The 23,646-nt window shown below is 35.2% G+C and overlaps 1 protein-coding gene across 1 annotated transcript in view; it reads left to right on the forward strand.

Moving 5' to 3' along the window:
* Positions 1–23,646, forward strand: part of LCORL (ligand dependent nuclear receptor corepressor like) — a 162,678-nt gene that overhangs the window by 93,688 nt on the left and 45,344 nt on the right. The window contains 1 exon segment of the mRNA XM_044913015.1: positions 9,302–9,553. Coding sequence (XP_044768950.1) covers positions 9,302–9,553 — 252 coding nt within the window.

Raw genomic sequence — 23,646 nt, forward strand, 5'->3', positions numbered from 1 at the left:
TTCTCTAGTTTTTTTCTTGGTCAGTCTAGCTAAAGGTTTGAGAATTTGTTGATCTTTTCAAAGAACCAACTTTTAGTTTCATTGATCTTCTCTGTTGTTTTTCTATTCTATATTGTTTTCTGCTCCAACCTTTTATTTATTTCCTCCTTTTTGCTTGTTTTGGGTTTAGTTTTCAGTTCCTTTTCTCTCAAGGCAGGTAGGTTAATGGGTTGTTGGTTTGAATTTCTTTAAAATATATATATATGTGTTTACAGCTACAAATTGCCCCTAAGCACTGCTTTAACTGCATCTCATACCATTTGGTATGTTGTATTTTCCTTTTCATTAAACTTTCAGTATGTCCTAATGTTCTTTGTGACCCAGTCTTTTACTCATTAGATGTTTAGGAATATGTTTTTTATTTTTATTTTTACATTTGTATATTTCCCATATTTCCTTTTGTTACTTGTTTAATTCCTTTGATTTTGGAGAACATACCTTTTATGTTTTTAATCTTTTAGTTTTGTGGCCTGACATTTGGTCTGTCTTAGAGAATTTCTACATGCATTTTTTATTATTAACGTATAATGTATTATTGGTTTCAGGGGTACAGGTCTGTGATTCATCAGCCTTACAAAATTCACAGCGCTCACCATAGCACATACCCTCCCCAATGTCCATCACCCAGCCACCCCATCCCTCCCACCCCCCACCACTCCAGCAACCCTCAGTTTGTTTCCTGAGATTAAGAGTCTCTTATGGTTTGTCTCCCTCTGCGGTTTCTTCTTGTTTCATTTTCCCCTCCCTTCCCCTATGATCCTCTGTCTTGTTTCTCAAATTCCACATATGAGTGAGATCGTATGATACTTGTCTTTCTCTGATTGACTTATTTCACTTAGCATAATACCCTTTAGTTCCATCCACGTCGTTGCAAATGGCAAGATTTCATTTTTTGATGGCTGCATAATAATCCATTGTTTATATATACCACATTTTCTTTATCCATTCATCTGTCAATGGACATCTGGGCTCTTTCCATAGTTTGGCCATTGTGGACATTGCTGCTATAAACCTTGGGGTGCAGGTGCCCCTTTGGATTGCTACATTTGTATCTTTGGGGTAAATACCCAATAGTGCAATTGCTGGGTCATAGGGTTCTACATGAATTTAACAAAAATATGTATTCTGCTGTTCTGGGATGGAGTGCTGCATTATGTTTGTTAGATAGAGTTAATTTAGTGTTGTTGAAGTCTTCTATCTGTTGATCTTCTTTCTGGATTTTCTGTCCATTATTGAAAGTGGTTTAGGGGTACCTGGGTGGCTCAGTCAGTTAAGTGTCTGACTCTTGATTTTGGCTTGGATCATGATCTTGGGGTCCTGGATTGAGCCCTGCGTAGGGCTCTGTGCTCAGTGTAGAGTCTAGTTGGGATTTTCTCTCTCCCTGTCCCACTCATGTGAGCTCTCTAAATAAATAAATAAAGTCTTTTTTTTTTAAAGTGGTTTATTGAATAGTTTCCAACTGTTAATATTGAATGTTTTATTTCTCCTTTAATTCTGTTATTCATGTATTTTTGGGCTCTGTTCTTAGGTACATATATGTTTATAATTATTAAATCTTCTTAAGAGATTGAACCTTTATTATTATAAAGTGACCTTCTCTGTTTTTATTGACAGTTTTTGTCTTAGAATAGATTTTGCCTGATATTAGTAGAATCACCCCAGCTTCCTTTTGGTTATGTTTTCATAATGTCTTTTTTCCCCCTCATTCTGTTTCTTTCAACATATTTGGATCTTTGAATTTAAAGTGTCTCTTTTGAGGGAAGTACATAGCAATACAAGCCTTTCTCAAGAAACAAGAAAGGTCTCAGGTACACAACCTAACCTTACAACTAAAGGAGCTGGAGAAAGAACAGCAAATAATAGATTTGATCTTTACAAAAAAATTTTCAAGTGTCTCTTTGACATCATATCGTTGGGTTATTCTTTTTAATACATTTTACCAATCTCTGCCTACATTTACATTTAATGTAATTACTGATGAGGTAGGATTTACATCTGTCATTTTACTATTTGTTTTCAATATGTTTTTTTTGTTTTATGTTTCCATTATTACCTTCTTTTGTGTTAGATATTTTCTGGTGTACCATTTTAAGTCCTTTGTTGTGTCTTTTACTCTGTTTTTTCAGGTATATTCTTAGTGGTTGTCCTGGAGATTACAGTTAACATCCTAATAGACAATAGTCTAGTTCAGATTAATACCAATTTAATTTCAATAGTATAGAAAAACTTTGATCCTGTATGTCTCCATTTCATTTTCCCTCCTCTGTGCTGTTTTTATCTTCCATGTTACATCTTTATACATTGCCCACTGAGAGAGATTTGTAATTACTGCTTTATCACTTATCTTCTAAATTAGATAGGAAAAAAGTTACAAACAAAAAATACATTTACACTGTATTTTACCTATATAGTTATTGTACTGGTGCTTATTATTTCTTTGTGTGGATTTGAGTTACTGTCCAGTGTCCTTTTATTAAGTCACGTCTGCTTGAAGCAAGTTTTCTGTTTTTGTTTATTTGAGAATATCTAAATTTCTCCTGTGTTTTCAAAGGATACTTTTCTGAATATAAAATTCTTGGTTGACACTCTTTTTTCTTCAGTTCCTTGAATATGTCATCTCACTGCCTTCTGGCCTTTATGGGTTCTGGGGTGATATTGGCTGTTAATCTCATTGAGGATCTTGCATGTGATGAATTGAGTTTTTTTCCTTGCTGCTTTTAGGACTTGCTCTTTGTCTTTGGTTTCTGACCATTTCATTAGGATGCATCTAAATGTGGTTCTCTTTGAGTTTATCCTACTTGGAGTTTGTTGAGCTTCTTGGATATGTAGATAATGGTTTTTCACCAAATTTGAGACATTGTCATTTCTTCAGTTATCCTTTGTGCTTCTTTCTCTCCTCTCCTTCTGGGACTGCCATTGTGAATGTTGGTACACTTGATGGTATTCCATTGATTTCTGAAGACTCTGTTTATTTTTCTTTCTTTTTTTCTTTATTCCTCCCCTCCTGTGTGCTCCCGTTACCTACCTACCTACCTTCCTTCCTTCCTTCCTTCCCTCCTTCCCCCCGCTCCTTCCTGCTCTCCCTTCCTTCTTTTCTCCCTTTCCTCAGAATGGGTAATCTCAATGGGCCTATTTTCAAATTCACTGATTCTCTTTTCTGCCAGTTCAAATATATTGTTGTATCCATCCTAGTGAATTTTGTATTTTAATTAGTGTATTTTTCTCTAGAATTTCTAGCTGTTTCTTTTTAAAAACTTTATTTTTTATTTGCTGAGATATTTTCCTGATACTTCCCTTTAGTCCTTTATACATGGTTTTCTTTAGGTCTTTGAACATATTTAAAATGTCTGATTTAAAGTTTTTGTCTAGTAAGTTCAGTATCTGGGTTTCTTCAGAGACATTTTCTGTTGATTTAGTCTTCCTGTGTATGGGCCATACTTTCTTGTTTTTTTTGCATTTCTTGTAATGTTTTATTTAAAAACCCAGATATTTTAAATAATACAATGTGACACTGGTAGAAATCAGATTATCCCCCACCTCAGGTTTTGTTGCTATGTGTTGGTTGTTTGTTTAATGACTTTTCTGATCTAATTTTGTAAAGTCAGTATTCTTTGTATTGTGTGGCTATTAACATCTCTGCTTAGTTAACTTAGTGGTCAGCTAATGATTGGGCAGGGATATCTAGAACCATAACATTGTCAGTCTTTGCCTTGGGACAGGCTTCCTCAAAAGTAGGGAGGGAGGATGGGAATAAAGCAATTTAAAAGTTTTTTTTTTCCTTTTTTTTTTTATTATGTTATGTTAATCACCATATATTACATCATTAGTTTTTGATGTAGTGTTCCATGATTCATTGTTTGCGTATAACACCCAGTGCTCCATGCAAACTTCTCTCAGATGTTTTATCAGAATTCAACTCTCACTGAGAGTTAGCCAAGATTTGGTTAACTCCAGAGTTCTTTTGTTTAAAGGAATGATACCCCACACACACAAAAAATTAAAATTAAAAATCCACATGAGTCCCACAACGTTATCAAGAGAGTCAGATCTGGAGAAAAACCATCATTTTTTTGAAGCTGTTTTCCTGGCTGTTCCCCTGATTTGGTCTTAGCTCAACCTTTCTTAATTTTAGCCTCATTTGCTATATGTGTATCTGAAAAATTTCAAAATAATCAAGACCTAGTTTCTTTATGTTTAACAATTCTTCCTTTAGTCTAGCTCCCTCCTTACATTTTATTGTAATTAGCAAGAAGAAACCAGAGGGCACTTTGCTTTGCTTAGAAATTTCCCTAATAGATCAACCAATTTATTAGGCACATTTTCTACCTTTGAAGTTACTGCAAACAGTGTTATAAAACTTTCTGCCACTACAAAATAAGTATATTTTTTCCTCTACTTTCCAGTAACATTTACCTCATTATCCTACATATCCTCACCCTACACATCTTATCAAAAACCATGAAGCTCCTATTAACAACTTCTTCAAGGTACTTTTTGGCTTACAGTGTTAATTCTCTCCAAAGCCCACTGCCTGGTTCTAAAGCCAAACCTACATTTTAGACTTTTATTACAGCAACATCCCACTAACGTGTACCAAAATCTTATTACTATTTAGCAAATTATCCCCAAAATTTAGCAGTTTAGTTTTTTTAAACATTTTATTTATTTGATAGAGACACAGCGAGAGAGGGAACACAAGCAGGGGCAGAGGGAGAGGGAAAAGCAGGCTCCCCGCTGAGCAGGGGGAGTCTGATGCGGGGCTCAATCCCAGGACTCTGGGATCATGACCTGAGCCGAAGGCAGACGCTTAACGACTGAGCCACCCAGGTGCCCCAAAACTTAGCAGTTTAAAAAAACTATTATCTCATATTTTCTCTGAGCTGGGAATCTCAGAGTAGCATAGCTGGATGTTTGGCTGCCGTCGGGGGTCAGCTAGGATTATAGTTATCTGGGATTTCATTGATCTGGAATATCTTCTTTCAAGGTCACTCACTGGTTGTTTGGAGGGGACTTCACTTCCTCTCCTGAGCCTCCCCATAGAGCTAAGAGTATGGCTTCCTCCAGAGGGAGTGATAAGAGACAGAGATTGAAGGACGGAGTAGGAGATGGGGGAGGGAGGTGACAGCAAACACTAACATTCAAGAGTATCCAAGATAGAAATCACATTCTTCTAAACTTGATCTTGGAAGTGACAGACTTCTTTAGTATGCTGTAACTGACCCATACCACCACCGATGCAACACGGAAGGGGCTACACAACAGAATGAAGCCAGAAGGTTGGAATCGTTGAGGACTATCTTGAAACTGGCTATTACAAAAAGCTTGTTAAACTTCTGAATTAGTTAGGTTTGAAAAATTAAGAGATAGGGCAAAAAATAAGTTATTTCTGTCTTCTTGGGGATAGTAGACACTATTTCCATGTGGTAGCATTCTCTCTTCTAGCCAAATATTTATTACTTGCCTGACCTTTGGAAACATTAAAATTCCTGGTCTGTATCTCTAGTTAACTCGTTTGCTTTTTTATAGTTATGACAGCTTGTACACATAATCTAGAAGGCTCTAGCTAATCAGCATTTTCTTTGTCTCTTTGGCTTTCTCTTTTTTTAATTAATTAAACATATACTTATTCCGTGCTCGCTTCAGCAGCACATATACTAAAACATATACTTATATCCCCAATATAAAGGGCCAAAAACTGAGAACATGAAAAAAAAAAAAATAGAGTAGCACAATGTATTCTGCTTTAAACTTAGCTCTAAACTTAACCCTAGAGTTACAGCCCCAGTATGTTTCTGTTCTTTTTTGGTAAATTTAATTATTTTGAATTTATAAGGTGTCATTAGTCAATAAATTATAGCACAGTTAAAATATCTAGAAGAAGTAAATCCAGTATTTCCTTTTAACACATAATACAAAGCAAAATTAGGTTTGGAAAAAGATGGAGAAGAATGTTCACAGAAGCATTCAAAGATGCCTGGAGGTAATAATCAAGAAATTATATAAATTGGGAGTTTTTATGTACAACATGGAAATTTCTTGTTTTGGTAAGCCATGTCATTTAGGGTACATGTGCTAATAACACTATCTATTCTGGACCAAAAAGTATCAAATATACTTAAAAGTTAGGTCCTTTGTATTCTCCCAGTTAGCTAATAATTTTATATTAACCTAGTTAATATTTTTACTTATTTGGCATTTTGTGACTTAAATATAACTACTCAATCTACATCTTAATGGTAATGTTTACTAGACTGTTAAAATGCCAAGTACAGGAATTAAGTATTTTATCTACAATCTTACATAACCTTAAAATATCCTGTGAGTAGGCCCTGTTATGATTTTGAAGGTTCTGTTATCATTTCCAGTTTTATGAACAGAGAAACTAAAACCTGGAAGGGATATGTAACTACCCTAAGTTTGTAAGGATGGCTAAGATTCCAACCTATAGCTAAGTCCTTTTTTCCCCAGTATGTAAAAACAATAGTGCCTTTCTTCCCTACTGGCTTCTAAAGGAAGAATAAGTGTGAAGGCTAAAATGTTACATTTTTTCGGCCCCCAGTTTCTTCTCTCAGATGTTTTATCAGAATTCAAGATTTTTTTGTTTTGAAAGAGGTAATATAAGCATGTTTATTTTATAACATCTCCAAAACAACACCCTGTGATCAAATGTATTGATATTTCTGCAGGACTATAAATTCATTTCAGCCCAGATCACATTTTGCTACCAAATTTAGTGGTGGTCATGGTGGAAGTAGTTTGTTGCCTTTCCTCACCTCCATATATTTATTACATGTTTTCAAACCATCTTGCATTTTAGAGTCATGTATCTATAATTGTAGATGTTAGTTGAGGAACTTGCCTTCAGATTTCTTAGACATGTGCTCCAGCTAATGTTGAACCCCAAAACTAAAGAGACTTACTCCTTCAGTCTCAGACAGCCCTGGATCAGAGCAGGCCTATTTACATAACACTGCTCTGCCTGGGTAAGAGTTGAAGTATTTTTTTTCCCTTTTTTTTTTTTTTATTATGTTCATCACCATACATTACATCATTAGTTTTTGATGTAGTGTTCCATGATTCATTGTTTGCGTATAACACCCAGTGCTCCATGCAGTACGTGCCCTCTTTAATACCCATCACCAGACTAACCCATGCCCCCACCCCCCTCCCCTTTAGTACCCTCAGTTTGTTTCTCAGAGTCCATAGTCTCTCATGGTTCGTCTCCCCCTCTGAGTTGAGGTATTTGAAGAGCAAAGAATTAGTATCTCTAGTTTCACTTCTAAGAGGAAGAGTTATGGAGCCTAATCACATCGCATAGTCATCCTTCCCAATTTACCTATAGTTCTGCCTCTGAAGGAGCAGAGTAAATAAAAGGACTAGAGTGAGGCCAAAAGTGTGTGTGTGTGAAAAAGCCACCACCACCCACTTTCCTCAATACCAGAACTCTTTATTACTATTATATACTATGTTTACAAGTTGTCCTTATTCTACACCTCTCTTATATAAAATCATTCAATTGTTGTATCTCCTGTACAAGTTTCAAGTAGAAGTGTGTATCACTACTGACCTTCATTACAGTTGTAGCTGATCAACATGTTTCGGGGTCAAGGATTGATTAAGACCCTCAACAATGGGTATTGCTGTGTTTTATAGGAGAGTCTTAGTAGATGCATGCTGAAATACTTAGGAGTGAAATGTCGTAATTGTACACTATACTTTCAGCGGTTCTGCAAATTAAAAAAAGTTTAAAAAGTGAATATGGAAGATACTAACAATTCTTGAATCTTGGTAGAGGCTGCCTATATCACTTTATTTTCTTTATTTTCTCTTTATGATTGAAATTTCTCAATATAAGTTGAGGAAAGGAAAATTTTTGATGATGACATTTGGGTTATATATGGAATACATATTTGACAGAATTGAACAATTTAATGGTAATAAATAATTATAAGAGTTTAGATGTTTTGTTGAATAGTTAATGCATGCACTTACTTTGTATATTAGGTTACAAATTGGGTAGTTAAATTGATGTTCACATTCTTTTTTTTTAATTAACATATAATGTATTATTTGTTTCAGGGGTACAAGTCTATGATTCACAATTCACAGCGCTCACCACAACACATACCCTCCCCAATGTCCATCACCCAGCCACCCCATCCCTACCACACCTCCCTCCCCTCCAGCAACCCTCAGTTTTTTTCTTGAGATTAAGAATCTCTTGCGGTTTGTCTCCCTCTCTGGTTTCATCTTGTTTCATTTTTTCCTCTTTTCCCCATGATCCTCTGCCTTGTTTCTCAAATTCTACATATGAGTGAGATCATATGATAATTGTCTTTCTCTGATTAACTTATTTCACTTAGCATAATACCCTCTAGTTCCGTCCACGTTGTTGCAAATGGCAAGATTTCATTTTTTGATGGCTGCATAATATTCCAATGTGTGGATGTGTGTATATATTCCACATCTTCTTTATCCATTCATCTGTAGGTGGACATCTGGGCTCTTTCCATAGTTTGGCTATTGTGGATATTGCTACTATAAACACTGGGGTGCAGGTGTCCCTTTGGATCATTACATTTGTATCTTTGGGGTAAATACCCAGTAGTGCAATTGCTGGCTCGTAGGGTAGCTCTATTTTCAACTCTTTGAGGAACCTCTGTACTGTCTTCCAGAGTGGCTGCACCAGTTATGTTCACATTCTAAGTGTTTTAATATCTAGTAGAATACATTTGAATTAAAACCCTGAAAATAAGCTGTTCTTCTTCTATGTCTAATTCTTCGTCTGTATTTAAGTTTAGGACTGAAAATGTTTGGTTTTTTTGTTGTCATTCGAGGATTTTATTTATTTGTTTATTTATTTGAGAGAACACAGGTGCATGTGGTAGGGGGGCAAAAGGGGAGGGAGCAGGAGAATCTCAAGCGGACTCCGCGTTTAGCAGGGAGCCCTTCTTGGGGATTCATCTCACGACCCTGAGATCATGACCTGAGCCAAAATCAAGAGTGGGATGCTCAACTGACTGAGCTACCCAGGTGCCCTGGAAAATGTTTGTTTTTAAGAAATGATTAAATATGCCAAGTTTGGGTTGATATAATACTAATTAAATCTACAAGGTTTCTATTGCTAAGTCCTAGAAGCCATTAGCAATTGTGGACTGAACTGAAGACTTCTGAAACCATTAATTTTTAATAAAAATAAGTTTAAGTATTGGTATTTTCCATTTCTCTTTTTTAATGCCTATCATGTTTATTTCTTCCCTAGATCTTCCTCAGAACTGTGATCCTAACATTCCCTTAGTTGCTCAGGAATTAATGAAAAAGATGATACGTCAGTTTGCAATTGAGTATATTTCAAAAAGTGGTAAAATTCAAGAAAATAGAAATGGTTCAATTGGACCAAGTCTAATATGTAAAAGTATCCAAATGAATCAAGCAGAAAACTCCCTTCAGGAAGAACAGGAAGGCCCCTTAGACCTCACTGTGAATCGAATGCAAGAACAAAATACTCAGCAAGGTAAGATTTTGTGTGTGGTGCATGTGTGTGTGTGTGATTCATAATTTTATGTTTTAGTATTTAATATACATAAAGACTTACATTCATAAAGAAAATTTATTTTGGAAGTAATATTACTTGCAATTAACCTATGTGATATGAACTAGAGAGAAGTGCTGAATTTTGTATTTGACTTTGTTTACAAAAGAGGAAATTTGAGTTGCTCTTGGTCTCTTTTCACAATAAAATGTATGGTAAGAGAATCTTAACAAGCAGCTTAAAAGCAAAGAATACAAATAAAGAGCTATATAAATTATTTTTAAAATGTATAGATGAGAACACTAAGCACTTGCTATTCAGTTTTTACACTTACCTGCACCCCAATGTTTACACTTAGGTGAAAAATAAAAAATAGATTTTTTTTTCAATTATTTATGATGTAACTGAGGAAAAAGAAAAGTTAATATATGTGATAAATATAATCATGCAATTAAGTATTATAGAGATACATTTTTCATAAGAAGTCTGAATGATGAAGGCTATATTGGACTTATCTAACAGTTAATTGAAGAAGAGCCATGATTTACAGAAGAAAGGAAGGAAGGACCTTTTAAGTGCTTGTGGGGGGTGCCAAATATTGTTTGCCTGGAGAAGAGAGGACAGGTATCTTTTGTTAACACAGGTTAGGGATAGTGTTGTCAGTCCTTGGAGTCAGGTTTGATCACAGAGGGCAGTGTGTGTTTGGGCTCTAGAGTATCTAGTCAGTGTTTAAAGAAGATAGTCATTTCATTGTATAAAACAGATTAAAATTGAGAGTGGATGAAATATGGAATGATTTTCTCTTTTTGCCTCCCTAATTTTAGGTTGTGGGAGTTTACTTATGTAGAAAGATCTGAGAAATATTAAGATAATAATTAGACAGTTTATAAGCAGAACTGTCAAAGATGACTATGATATGAGGCTTGAGGAAAAAATATATCAACACAGAATTTTGGAAAGTAGAAGGCATAGGATTTTTAGAACTTTGCTTTTTTTTTTTTTTTTGCTTTTCCGTGTTTCATATCCTCTTAGAGCTCTTTGTCAAAGGCAGTTCAGTGTTCTAATGAGACTAAAAGGTTTTGGTATCTGACAGACTTGTGGTTGACCAGCTCTGCTACTTAATTACTTGAACAAGTAACTTTACCTATTGGAGCTTTAAGTTTCCTCATTTGTTATTTGGCATTAATAATAGCAAACTCATTAGAGCAATGTGAAAATTAAATATGAAGTAACGAACTCATAAAGGATAGTTGAACACTAGTCTCCATGCTCTGTACCTGCTTTTCCTTACTACCACAGAAGAGAAGTCTTAGAAGTAACATGATAGTTATCTGTAAATATTTGTGTGGCTATTACATTAAAGTAGGGCAGAACTTTCTTTGAATAGCCCAGTGAGTAGAATTAGGATCTAGAAATTAGATGGAAACAGAAATATTTCTAAGGATCAGACATTTCTCCAAGTGGAAAGTGGTTGCCTTTCATTAGAGGTATTCAAAAGCATTAGATGAGTGGTTGGAATAAGTGACATTTTTAAAAGTCAATTTCCAGTCCTTACATTCTATGATTCTATGAACTTAAGTGATCAGGCAAACCCAAGTATATACAGAAAACAAGTAATGTAAATGTTTTAAATTACTGTGATATTCTTGGCAAAGTACACAGATAATATATGTGAACATCCTTTTCATCCGAAGATTGAAAAGAGTAATGATAGTGGATATAAATCTATACCTTAAATAAATAGTCTTCTTGATGAATTTGGTGGATTACTTCTTATCTTATATGATTATAGGAATCATTTAGTCTAGTGTGGCTTGTAGTACAGAGAGCAAGGGAGAGAATATTAATAGATTAAGCCAAAGAAATAGATAGAGACCAGATTATGAGAAAGTTACACAGGAAATATTAAAGATTTTGACTTTCTTAGGGCCACAGATTGCTTCAAGCAGAGAGTAATAAAATTAGATTTTTTTTTTTTTATAAAGCCATTCTGTGGTATAGATTGGGTAGGCTCTAAGTTTGCATACTTGCACATGAAATCCTAAAAAAAAAATGGAGCACATATCCTTTGATGCATTTGTGTGTGCATGTGTGTGTGCATGTATATACACCAATATCTGTACTAATCTTTCCATAAATTAAAATTTTTAAGGTTGAAATAAAGATGTTATAAACAATTTTTAAGTATCTTGCTAATTATGACTTCACTGCTGGTATGTTATTACACAGTATAGACTTTGGGAGAATTTTATTAGTAATGATAGAAGATATAAATCCATATTTCAAATGGTTTTCCTAAGAATTAAAATTTTGGGGGGTGCCTGGGTGGCTCAGTTGGTTAAGCGTCTGACTTCAGCTCAGGTCATGATCTCAGGGTCCTGGGATCAAGCCCCTGCGTCCAGTCATCCAGTCGTCCAGTCATCCAGTTGGGGCTCCCTGCTCAGCAGGGAGTCTGCTTGTCCTTCTCCCTCCGCCCCTCCCCCCACTGGTGCTCACTCGCTCTGTCTCTCTGTCTCTCTCTCAAATAAATAAATAAAGGATGTGAGGGCGATCTGGCTGCGACATCTGTCACCCCATTGATCGCCAGGGTTGATTCGGCTAGGTGGGTGTCCCCTTCCTCCCTCACTGCTCCATGTGCGTCCCTCCCGAAGCTGCGCGCTGGGTCGAAGAGGACGACCTTCCCCAATAGAGGAGGACCGTTCTTCGGTCAAGGGTATATGAGTAGCTGCGCTCCCCTGCTAGAACCTCCAAACAAGCTCTCAAATAAATAAATAAAATCTTTTTAAAAAAATTAAAATTTTTGGCCTGATTTCACTGTTCTTACCTATAATCAATTAAGTGTTTATACTAGTAGTAGCTGTGTTCTGCCTTTATTTGCTAGTGCTTACATTTTTCATAGTATTCTCACTTTATAATGTCTTAACAGTACTCATTTAAGCCCATTGTTCATTCTGTGTGTTACTTTATTCAAATTAGATAATGTAATCTATAAATCTAATGGCTAATCTAACCATAAATAATGTGAATAATTTATGGGTAGTGTAACTTATAAATCTTTAAATTATCAATCATGGTTTTGTAGGTAAACTTCATATAACCTTTTTTTTTTTTTTTTAAAGATTTTATTTATTTATTTGACAGAGAGACACAGTGAGAGAGGGAACACAAGCAGGGGGAGTGGGAGAGGGAGAAGCAGGCTTCCTGCAGAGCAGAGAGCCCAATGCGGGGCTCGATCCCAGGACCCTGGGATCATGACCTGAGCCGAAGGCAGACGCTTAATGACTGAGCCACCCAGGCGCCCCAACTTCATATAACCTTAAAGCAACAGATAATTTCTGTCTTTTACAGACTATTTTAAAGAATAGAAAAGAGAAATGTTGGTATAATCTTTATACCAAAAACAGACAAAAATAGCAAAATAAAGTTGCAAACCAGTCTTACTTACAGACATAGGTACAAAAATCCTAAATAAATATTAGCAAAATGAATATAGTGAAGTATAAAAACATAATAAATGATGACAGGGAAGCATAGATGATTCCACATTTGAAAAACCTCTATGATTTTCCACATTACCAAAAAAAAAAAAAAGAGAGAAGAAACATATCATCCTAATAGTTACAGAAAAATTCTACAAAAGCTGACACATTTATAATAAAAATGTTTATCAAATTAAGAGTAAATGTGCACTGCCACTACCAAAAATATCATATCCTAATGATGTAATGGACAAGACAACAATGCACACGATCACCAATTTTCAACATTTTCCAGACCATAGAGGTCCTGACTTAAGTAGCATGATGAGAAAAAAAGAGAAGTATGAAAATAAGCAATAATAAATATGTTATAAGGCAAGAATGAACAAAATTGTGGTTGCTTACAAACAGGATGGTTGTGTATGTAGAAAGTATGAAAGAATATCTAGGTAAACTTTTAGAACTGATAAAAAGTTCAGAAAAGGTACTGCTCACTAGATCAGTATATATTACTGCAAATCAGCAACCACCCAGTTAGACAATCCAGTTTTTAAAAAATCTCATTTACAATAGCAACAAAGCAGAAATGCAGCAGAACACTGAAGAATGAAACTAATAAACTGCTTCAAACCTTATGGATAACATAATACTATTGAAGGATGGAAAATGAGACTCCCAAAATAAGTTCCATTTTAAATGAATGGACAGATGCTAAAAGATGGCATTTCATCCTTAATGTGCTTGTAGATTCAGTGTCATTCCAGTCAAATTCTCATTGGGTTTATTGTGAAAAATGACTTGCCAATCCTAAAATTTATGGGCAATACTTAAAGAGCTAAGCATAACTTAAGTCAAGGTGATTGAGGGAGTTCCTCTAAAACATATCAAGACTTACTTAATGGAAAACAGTTAAAACATGGTGCTGTTGGACATATACAAATCAGTAGAACAGATTAGCAGTCTGGAAACTCTCCAGATGTTAGTGGAATCTGGTACAAGACAGAGATGTCATTATAAATCACTGGGAAGGATGGCCTATTGAATAAATGGTTCCAGGACAACTGGTTATCCATGTAGGGCAACAACAACAACAAAAAAGAGGATTCCTACCTCACACCACTCACAAAAGTAATTCCAGTGGGTTATAGGGCTAAATGTGAAAAGAAAAACTAAAAGAAAAGATATAGGATTAAATCCTAATGAACTCAAAATAAGGAAGACTTTCTTAAGATTGCAAGAATAACGGGGCGCCTGGGTGGCTCAGTCGGTTAAGCGGCTGCCTTCGGCTCAGGTCATGATCCTGGAGTCCCGGGATCGAGTCCCGCATCGGGCTCCCTGCTCGGCAGGGAGTCTGCTTCTCCCTCTGACCCTCCCCTCTCTCATGCTCTCTGTCTCATTCTCTCTCTCAAATAAATAAATAAAATCTTTAAAAAAAAAAAAAAGATTGCAAGAATAACAATCCATACAACAATTTTGTAAATTTGACTGTATTAAAATAAACTTAACTGTTACAAAAGTCACTATGAACAGAGGGCAAATTCAAGCCTCAAATGGAGACCGTATTTATAACTGATGTAACTGGCAACCCATTCAACTAACAGAACGAAACTACAGTGAATGAGAAAAACACAGCTATGTAGAAAAATAGGCAAAACACTTGTCAGAACAGAGTTAGCCATATAAGGAAAGAAAAAGATACTTAAAAGAATATCCTACCCAGCCTCTGCCCCAGTATAGGGTTCTTTTATTCTGTCATATAAGAGATGGTAATTCAACCACTGATTGATAATAAGTACTTGCAAAAAATCTTTGATAGCTCTGATAATTAAGCTCATATCTCTGAAATATCCACCCCTTGTTTTATATTTTTTCTATCTGCAACAATATTTTGCTTAACAGTACTATAAATATTTGTAGAAATTATTATAACTCTAAGATTTCTCTTTTGGGGATTTTTCCCCTGTCTGCAGCAATATGAGAAAATTTACTCCTTCTACTACTGCTGTAAATATTTATTGAAACTATTATGTCTCTCTAAACTTCTGTTTTCCAGGCAAATCTTTTCATCTTTTTTAATTGTTCTTCATAAGTCAGTTTCCATATTCCTCATTTTCCTTTCCCTCTCTTCTACAAACTCTAGACTGGCTTAAAATGTAGTTACCCAGAGGGGAACATTGCCATTTACTTCTCCATTGTACTTTCTAACAAGGTATTTGAAATATTAGAGATATTTCTTTGTGCACTTTCATTTCTACAGATTTGTATAAATACTCTGAGACTCAGAAACTGGGAGGAAGTAAGTCATGCATTGCTTATACCAATGATTCTTTTTTGCCCCGGCACACTAAGTTAAAAAACAGGTAGAAATAACATTCGCGTATCATTTTTTTTTTAAATTTCACTCTTAATCTGGGACCAAACTAAAAACTTCTCCTAAATTCTAAAGTACAGGAAGAAATTTGCAACTTATAGACTTTATCATTATTGTGATACTCATGAAGAATTTACCAGTCCTATACAAAACAAGATCAAATATGGGCAGAGATGAAACAGCATGTCATTGGCCCTGTTGGTGTAGATTTCTGCCATGAGGTCCAGTGATACTCTCCTAGAGCTTTCTTTATAATTTCTCATTGCATTGCAATTGTTTCCATGTTTATCTTTCCACTATAATATATCTTTGGAAGCAGGAACCTGTCTTCTCATTTTTGTATTCCCAGTACATGTATGATATATGACATGTTCAATTTATTAGATTTAAAATCTTCATTGTTTTCAAATGCTACTGACAACTAAAATGAGAATTGAGACTTGATCATTGGATTTATGATTCTTTAGCAATGAAATTTTTTATTTTAATAATTTTGAATGGAAAATGCCTTAATACTTTCTTAAACAACACATGAAACATTGTCATGATGAACATTAGTTATTGCACTGCCTTGTAATATCTTGACATTTTAGAATTATTTTCCCTCAAGCTAATTGGCAACAGATAAGTAAAAAAAAAATATTTTCAGAAATTACTACTACACAGCGCTACCAATAAGTTAACCTTTGGAAATCACATCCTCTAGTTTGAGTAAGATTAAAAAAAAATTATGAGACTAATATCAACTAGGCTTCAAGTGAGCATTTGAGAGACTGCATTGAATAACTTACATGACTTTCACGGATATGTTTATTAAGTATCTCTTGCTGCTGCTGCTACTGTCACTACTAGTCTGGTTTCTTGGCTGAAATTAAGGTAGGTGAAGTTGTCAGCTGAGATGTTAAACTGTAATTAAGAGAGCCTTTATGGTTTTGTGATGTGATGTTTATGCTGTTTATAAATGGAGTCTGTTGTTGTTCTATGAGGAAAATACAGAACAGTTTTATAGTTCAGTTCAGAAGGTATTTCTATGTCCGCCAATGAAGGCAATAAAATTATCCCTCTTGTTTTTCATTGCTGAGCTTTTGTTTTTCAAGGCTAAAGACAGAAAAGAAAATGTTATGTCCGTGTTTAAGATGATACCATATTTTATTAAACCTGAAGAATAGAACATAATGTATCTAGATTATCCATGTCGCTTTCAATCTAATATTCTCTGACTCTAGGCATAGAAGAAACAGGTGATACTTAAAAATTCCAAATCGAGGCATACCACTTACCTGCTTTAAAACCTTTTAATGGCTTCTTATTGTCCTTAGGATAAAATCTAAAATCCTGAACTTGCCAAAATCCAGCTCCTGTCTACCAGTCTCATCTTGTGTCTCTCTTTCGTTTTGGTCCTCTTTCTGGCTATCTCTCGTTTTCTTCAATATGTCATACACTCTGGCCTCAGAACATTCACACATGCTCGTGCCTCTCTATAGAAGCCACTCTCTACCCCCACCAATTTATTCTAAATAAAACTTACTCTTCTTTTTTTCAGGTCTTTTAAACATCACTTCTCTAACAAAACCTCCCTCACACCTCCTAAATTGCATGTACACACACACACACACACACACACACGTGTGTGTGTGTACATTCTATTAATTTCCCACCAAAATTTAAGTTTGGGTCTCTTATATTTTCTCATGGCATCATGTGTTCTTTTGTAGCACTTATCACCCTTCTAATTATTTGTTGCCATCATTTATTTTGTGGTTTCTGTTTGTTAAGCTTTTTCCTGTCCTTTATTTTCTTTTAGGTTGCATTTTTCCCTTTATTTCACTTTTTTTTCCTTTGCTGATTTTCAAATTATATACTTCACTGCTATTCTGTTGATGGTTACACCAGAAATTTTTAAGTGTGTAATTAGCTGAACAGTTAATATAAGTAACTTAGAGCATTTTAAGTTGCCACCTATCCGGACACATAGAGCTATTTTATCAGTGCTTTAGTTCTCTTTTTATGACACCACAGTTTAAGCATTGTAACTGTTTCATATCATCAGTTTTTGTTTAGATTTACATATATGATGACCTTTTCCTTTGCTCACCATTCCTTCCTGTATCTCAGATTTTCCTCTAGGAACAAAAATTCTTTTAATAAACAGAATTTTCTTAATTCTATTGATAGCAAATTCCCAGGGTTTTTTTTTTTTCAGTTTCTTTTTTTTTTTTTTTAATGTATGTTCTTAAAAGATTATTTTTCTGGGAACACAAGTTTAGGCTTACTGCTACTCTGAGAGTGTCCTGGCTTCCATTGTTGCTATAACTACAACTAGTAGGCTTTCCTTTATAGGTAATCTTCATACTCTGTACTTTCAGCAACTCTCTTTCTCTGTATGTGTATTTTGTTTATGGGTTCTGTAGGTTGTCTTGGATATGTTTGGGTATAGATTTATTTTCTTTATTTTGATTGGTAATCATATGGTTTCTATAACTTAGGACAAATGTCTTTCATCAATTGTGATTTTTTTTAGCCATTATCTTTCAAATGTGTTGTAATTCTCACTTTATCACCTGTCAGAATCTACTGAGACATTTTTTGGATCTTCTCATTCTATCCTCTGTATCACTTATCTTCTCTTTTTTTTTTTTTAAAGATTTTATTTATTTATTTGAGAGAGAGAATGAGACAGAGAGAGCACGAGATGGGGGAGGGTCAGAGGGAGAAGCAGGCTCCCCGCCGAGCAGGTAGCCCGATGTGGGACTCAATCCTGGGACTCCAGGATCATGACCTGAGCCGAAGGCAGTTGCTTAACCAACTGAGCCACCCAGGCGTCCACTTATCTTCTCTTTTATATCTTCCATCTCTTTGTCTCCTTTTGTTGCATCTTGATTAGTGTATTTGGAGCAATCTCCAAATTCACTAATTCTCTCCTGAGCTATTCTGATTACTGTTTAACCTGTATCTTGAATTTCTAATTTGTTACTACATTTTTCATTTCCAGAATTATTTGTAACATTTTTAGAAATACGCCTGTCAGCATGCCCCTAATTTTACAAAAGAATCAATAAGCAAGATACCAAGAGTGACTAGGATTATTTTAGGCAAGGTGGTCAGGAATGTCTCCCTGAGAGAAATGAGTTTGAGCAGAGGCTTGAATAATGAGAAGTCCTCCACTTGAAGATCTGAGGGCAAGGGATTCAAGGAAGAAGAAATATCAAATACAAAGACAAAAATATCAGAAGGCAAAAAAGGCAGGAACAGATCAGTTATGTTTGAGGAACTGCATGAAGATTGTGTCAGTTACTTAAAAATCAGGAGACTATTCAAAGCTTTTTCTATAAAGTCAGATTATAAAGTGTGAAGAAATATAATTGTCACAGAACGTATGAACTGGATTTTTCGTTTTTCTGTCTTGTAAAGAATATCACAAACAAATAGCCATACGCTTTACAGTCAGATGTTCCTTAAATGTTGCCATGTAAGCAAACCAACACTTGACTAACCTAATTAGCTGCATGAAGCATAAAAAGAAAGAAAGAAGGAGAGGAAGAGAAAAAAAAGAAACAAAGAAAGAAAAGATTAACTTCCTTATAGCCATTACATTTTTCCTGAATATTTGTTATAGTTTGATAGAAAATTGGCCACTGTAGCACCACATGGTTTTTAAGTGACAATACTTTGGATTTTAGTTTCCTTTGTAATTTTTTTCATCTATTTTCCCTCTAAAGAGATAACTTTCATAATGTATATCTTAACTTTGAAGTTATTGGTTTGTCAAAATTGTGTTCTTGTGCTCAGATTGAATAAAAGTAAAGCTTACATTACTTCTGTATTTAAAACCTTCCTCTTAGTTTTCTGTTACATGAAGAACAAAATTTATTTCCATGACTTGTATGACTTTGCTAGGATCTTGTCCCTGCCCACCTCTCTGTTTTATATATAGAATACGTGTGTGTGTGTGTGTGTGTTATTCATTGGGGGCATTATTTATAATAGCAAAGAGTTGGAGATATATTCTCATTTGTAAAAAAAGCAGGAAGGATAAAAACTAAAAGCATGGTTTCCTATAAGGGGATGAAGTAGATGAGGCAGAGGAGACAGGATGAAAGTGCTGTGAATAGACTTTGTTATGTAGTTTTATGTAAATATTCTACACATTCCAAAGAATATACATTTTTTAAAATAAAGCAATCCCTAAAATTTGAGAAAGAATATAACAAATCTGGCTGCATTATTTTAGTAACATAGTGACACTGAGGAAAGAATTACGTCAGGTAACTTTAGCCAATATTTTGACTGTACAGTCTTAGTAGAATATATTCTAAGGACAAAGAGTGCTTCAAAGAAATCTTTTTGGTAATATTAGTAATAATATTGCCATTGTATATTATTTTGAATCTAGATAATAAATATGTAATCATGTAACATTGTTAGGGAACCAAGATTTCCAGGGTAAGAGAAGAAACACAGGAGTAAAAGCAAAGAAGTAAAAATGCTGTAATATTACATGTGGATTGGAAATGTCAGTGCAAATTCACAATTTTTTTTTCTTTTCAAAAATTTTCATTTCCTAGTCTGACTACTGAAGTACTCTAAAAGCAATGACAGCTCAATTGAACCTAGACCCGGATTATGATCTCTAAACATTATTTTCCTTTAAAAGGAAGCTGGCCTCCTTGCAATCCTCGTGTGGATCAGAAAGTGTACAAAATGAGCCTAGAACATCTTGTGCCAGCAAGCAAGGAAGCTCCAAAGACTAATTTGTCAACAGACTACAGAAGCCAATGTTAAGAGTTCCCCATTGGCCAGTATGAGAACATTTGAGCATCAGAATGAACAGTTGCAACTGAAGCATGCTGAATGTTTTAAAATCCATTCATTTATGATAATCAGAAAACAGAAGTGCCCCTCAAAGTCTTTAGTCCACCCTGGGGATACATAGTGTACCGTAGTGCGTAAATGAGCAATTAAAGGGAAAAGTTAAGTATTCGTCTTCTTTCTTTTTTTTCTTCCTTCCTTCCTTCCTTTCTCTCTTTCTCTCTCTCTCCTTTTCTTTTCTTTTCTTTCTACAGATTGTATTTCAGGACCAAATAGCCATCATTTAAGAAAGATTCTTGGGCGCCTGGGTGGCTCAGTTGGTTAAGCAACTGCCTTCGGCTCAGGTCATGATCCTGGAGTCCCTGGATTGAGTCCCGCATTGGGCTCCCTGCTCGGCAGGGAGTCTGCTTCTCCCTTGACCCTCCCCCCTCTCGTGTGCGCTCTCTCTCTCTCTCTCTCTCAAATAAATAAATAAATAAATAATCTTTAAAAAAAAAAAAAAAAAGATTCTTAAAGGGGCACCTGGGTGGCTCAATGGGTTAAGCAGCTGCCTTCAGCTCAGGTCATGATCCCAGGGTCCTGGGATAGAGCCAGGCCCCAAGCTCCCTGCTCAGTGGGGAGTCTGCCTCTCCCTCTCCCTCTGCTGCTCCCCCTGCTTGTGCTCTCTCTTTCAAATAAATAAAATCTTAAAAAAAAAAAAGGATTCTTAAAGAATTTCAGCTAATAAATATGGAAAACATGATAGATTAAAAATAGTACTACTTTGCAACTCCTAATAAGATAATTGAATCAAACATCATCATCAGAAGATAAAACTATTAGAGGAAAGGTTATTTGGGGAACTGTACAATGGAGGACATGGTCAGATTATCACCATCAGAACACACTGATCACTTGAGCATCATTGAGATTAGACTTTATGTGCCTTGTGATATGTTGCATCACTTTTGAAGTATTCTTGCCAAAAACAAGAATATGTTTGAATAGGAATCTAAGCAGTTCTTTAGGCCAGCGGTTCTCAAATATGGTTCAGGAAGTTCTTGGAGCCCCTGAAACTTTTTCAGGGGATACCCCAGGTCAAAACTAATAATATGTTATTTGTCCTTTTGACTCTCATTCTCTCACAAGTATGTAATTAAGTCCACCAGAGACTACTAGTATTTCTAAATATATTGACTACAGAAGCATATATGACAATCTGCTTATCTTCTATTAAGCTAGACATTAAAGAGATTTGCAAATTATTTAAAAATCTCACTGTTTTACTTTGAAAATGTTATTTTTCATTAAAATGTTTTTAAAAACATTAACATTTATAGTTATTGTTATCAATTAGGAATATTTTTTAAACTTATCAGTTTAATTTATATGGTAAATATAAATGGATGTAACTCACCTAAACAAAAGCTCTTTGAAGTTCACAGTATTTTTTTTTTTTAAGATTTTATTTATTTATGTGACAGAGAGAGAGAGAACAAGCAGGGGGAGTGGCAAGGAGGGGGAGAGAGAGAAGCTGGCTCCCGCTGAGCGAGGAGCCCCATGCTGGGGCTCAGTCCCAGGACCCTGGGATCATGACCTGGGCCAAGGCAGCTGCTTAACGGACTGAGCCACCCAGGCGCCCCCACAGTATTTTTTAAGAGTAAAAAGAAATTATGAGATCCAAAAGCTTACAGACCATTTGCTTTAGAGTTAATTCCAAGTTTATCAGAATTACTGGTAAATAGAACAAAGGAAATGACATCACAGGAGACAGAACAAACCATAATGTAAAATGTTCTCTAGTAGTACCGATGACCTAGCTTCTTCAAAAAGTCAGTGTTGGGGCACCTGGCTGGCTCAGTTGGAAGAGCATGTGACTTTTGATCTCAGGGTTGTGAGTTTGAGCCCCACGTTGAGTGTAGAGATCACTAAAATAAACTTGAAAAAGTGTCATGAAGACTCACTAGAGGAAATTTCAGTACAAACCAGGTGTTAGACGATAGCAAGGAATTGGTGTAATTATGTATGAAAATGTTTATATGTTTTAAAGATTCATGACACTGAAATGATGTAACATCTGGAATTAGCTTTAAAATACTTAGGTAAATAGGGGGCGCCTGGGTGGCTCAGTTGGTTAAGCGACTGCCTTCGGCTCAGGTCATGATCCTGGAGTCCCAGGATCGAGTCCTGCATCAGGCTCCCTGCTTGGCAGGGAGTCTGCTTCTCCCTCTGACCCTCCTCCCTCTCATGCTCTCTGTCTCTCATTCTCTCTGTCTCAAATAAATAAAATCTTTAAAAATAAAATAAAATAAAATACTTAGGTAAATAGGGATAAATGGAACAAGTATAGCAAAAATCTAGGTAATTGTTGAAACTGAAGAGAGGATATAAGGGAGAATCATTCTATATTTTTGTATGTTTGAATTTTATCTTAATAAAATTTATCTTTTTAAAAAGCGGATCACTTCTCAGAGGCTTTGCCTAATAATTTATTCCAACATAGTAACCCCTTTCCACCTGCCACTGTGTCCTGTTACTGTGTTTTATTTTCATTATAAGTCTTACCACCTTGGGAAATTTTTTTTTTATTGATTTGTTTATCTTTTCTTTGTCTTCCCCTCTAGAATGTAAGTTCCATGAAAGCAGGAACATTTTCTATCTTGTTCCCTTACTGTTTCCTGTGTGCCTAAAAAAATGACTGGCATATTGTATCCATTCAATAAGTATTAATTGAATAAATGAACATAAAAGCTATATATTATAGGAAAACTAGAAAACAAACAAATGAAGAAAATAAAAATTATCCTTTCTTACCTACCCAGCAGTAACTGCTCCTGTTAAGTTTTCAACCTGAATCATTTTCTGGGAAAAAATACATAGACACATACACTCTCTGTCTTCCCAGAGCTCACTCCCACAAATCTACATTATATAATCCTTTGCAACTTATGGTTTTTAAAATAATATTTTTAAACATCCTTTTGTTACTAGATATCTTTCTACAAAATCATTTACTTAGTTGAATAATATTCTGTTGTGTGGAAGTATCACATATTTAATTCTGTCTCTAGGTATATAAGTAAACATGCTTGAGCTAAGACTTTGCCCTCAATCTTAATTTTTACCATAGGACGCATTCCTAGAAGTAAAATTGCTGCATTGAAGTGCACATGCATAAAGCTGTTATAAGTCAAGATAGTGGGTGTAGGAGTGAGTTAGTGATCAGAGGGAAATAGGATGGGGGGTGTCTCTTGGTTGATGGTGGTAATCTAGGTGCTGTTTACATAGGACTGTTTAGTTTGTGGAAATTCATTAAACTATACTTGTGTGCATTTTTATTATGAATGTCATATTTCAATAAAAAGCTTTTTAAAATATAAATCATTTTTGGATAAGCATGACAGAGGCTATCAAATGTATGGTCAACAAATGTAAAG

The sequence above is a fragment of the Neomonachus schauinslandi genome, chromosome 2 (assembly GCF_002201575.2).
Source record: "Neomonachus schauinslandi chromosome 2, ASM220157v2, whole genome shotgun sequence".
Classification (NCBI taxonomy): Eukaryota; Metazoa; Chordata; class Mammalia; order Carnivora; family Phocidae; genus Neomonachus; species Neomonachus schauinslandi.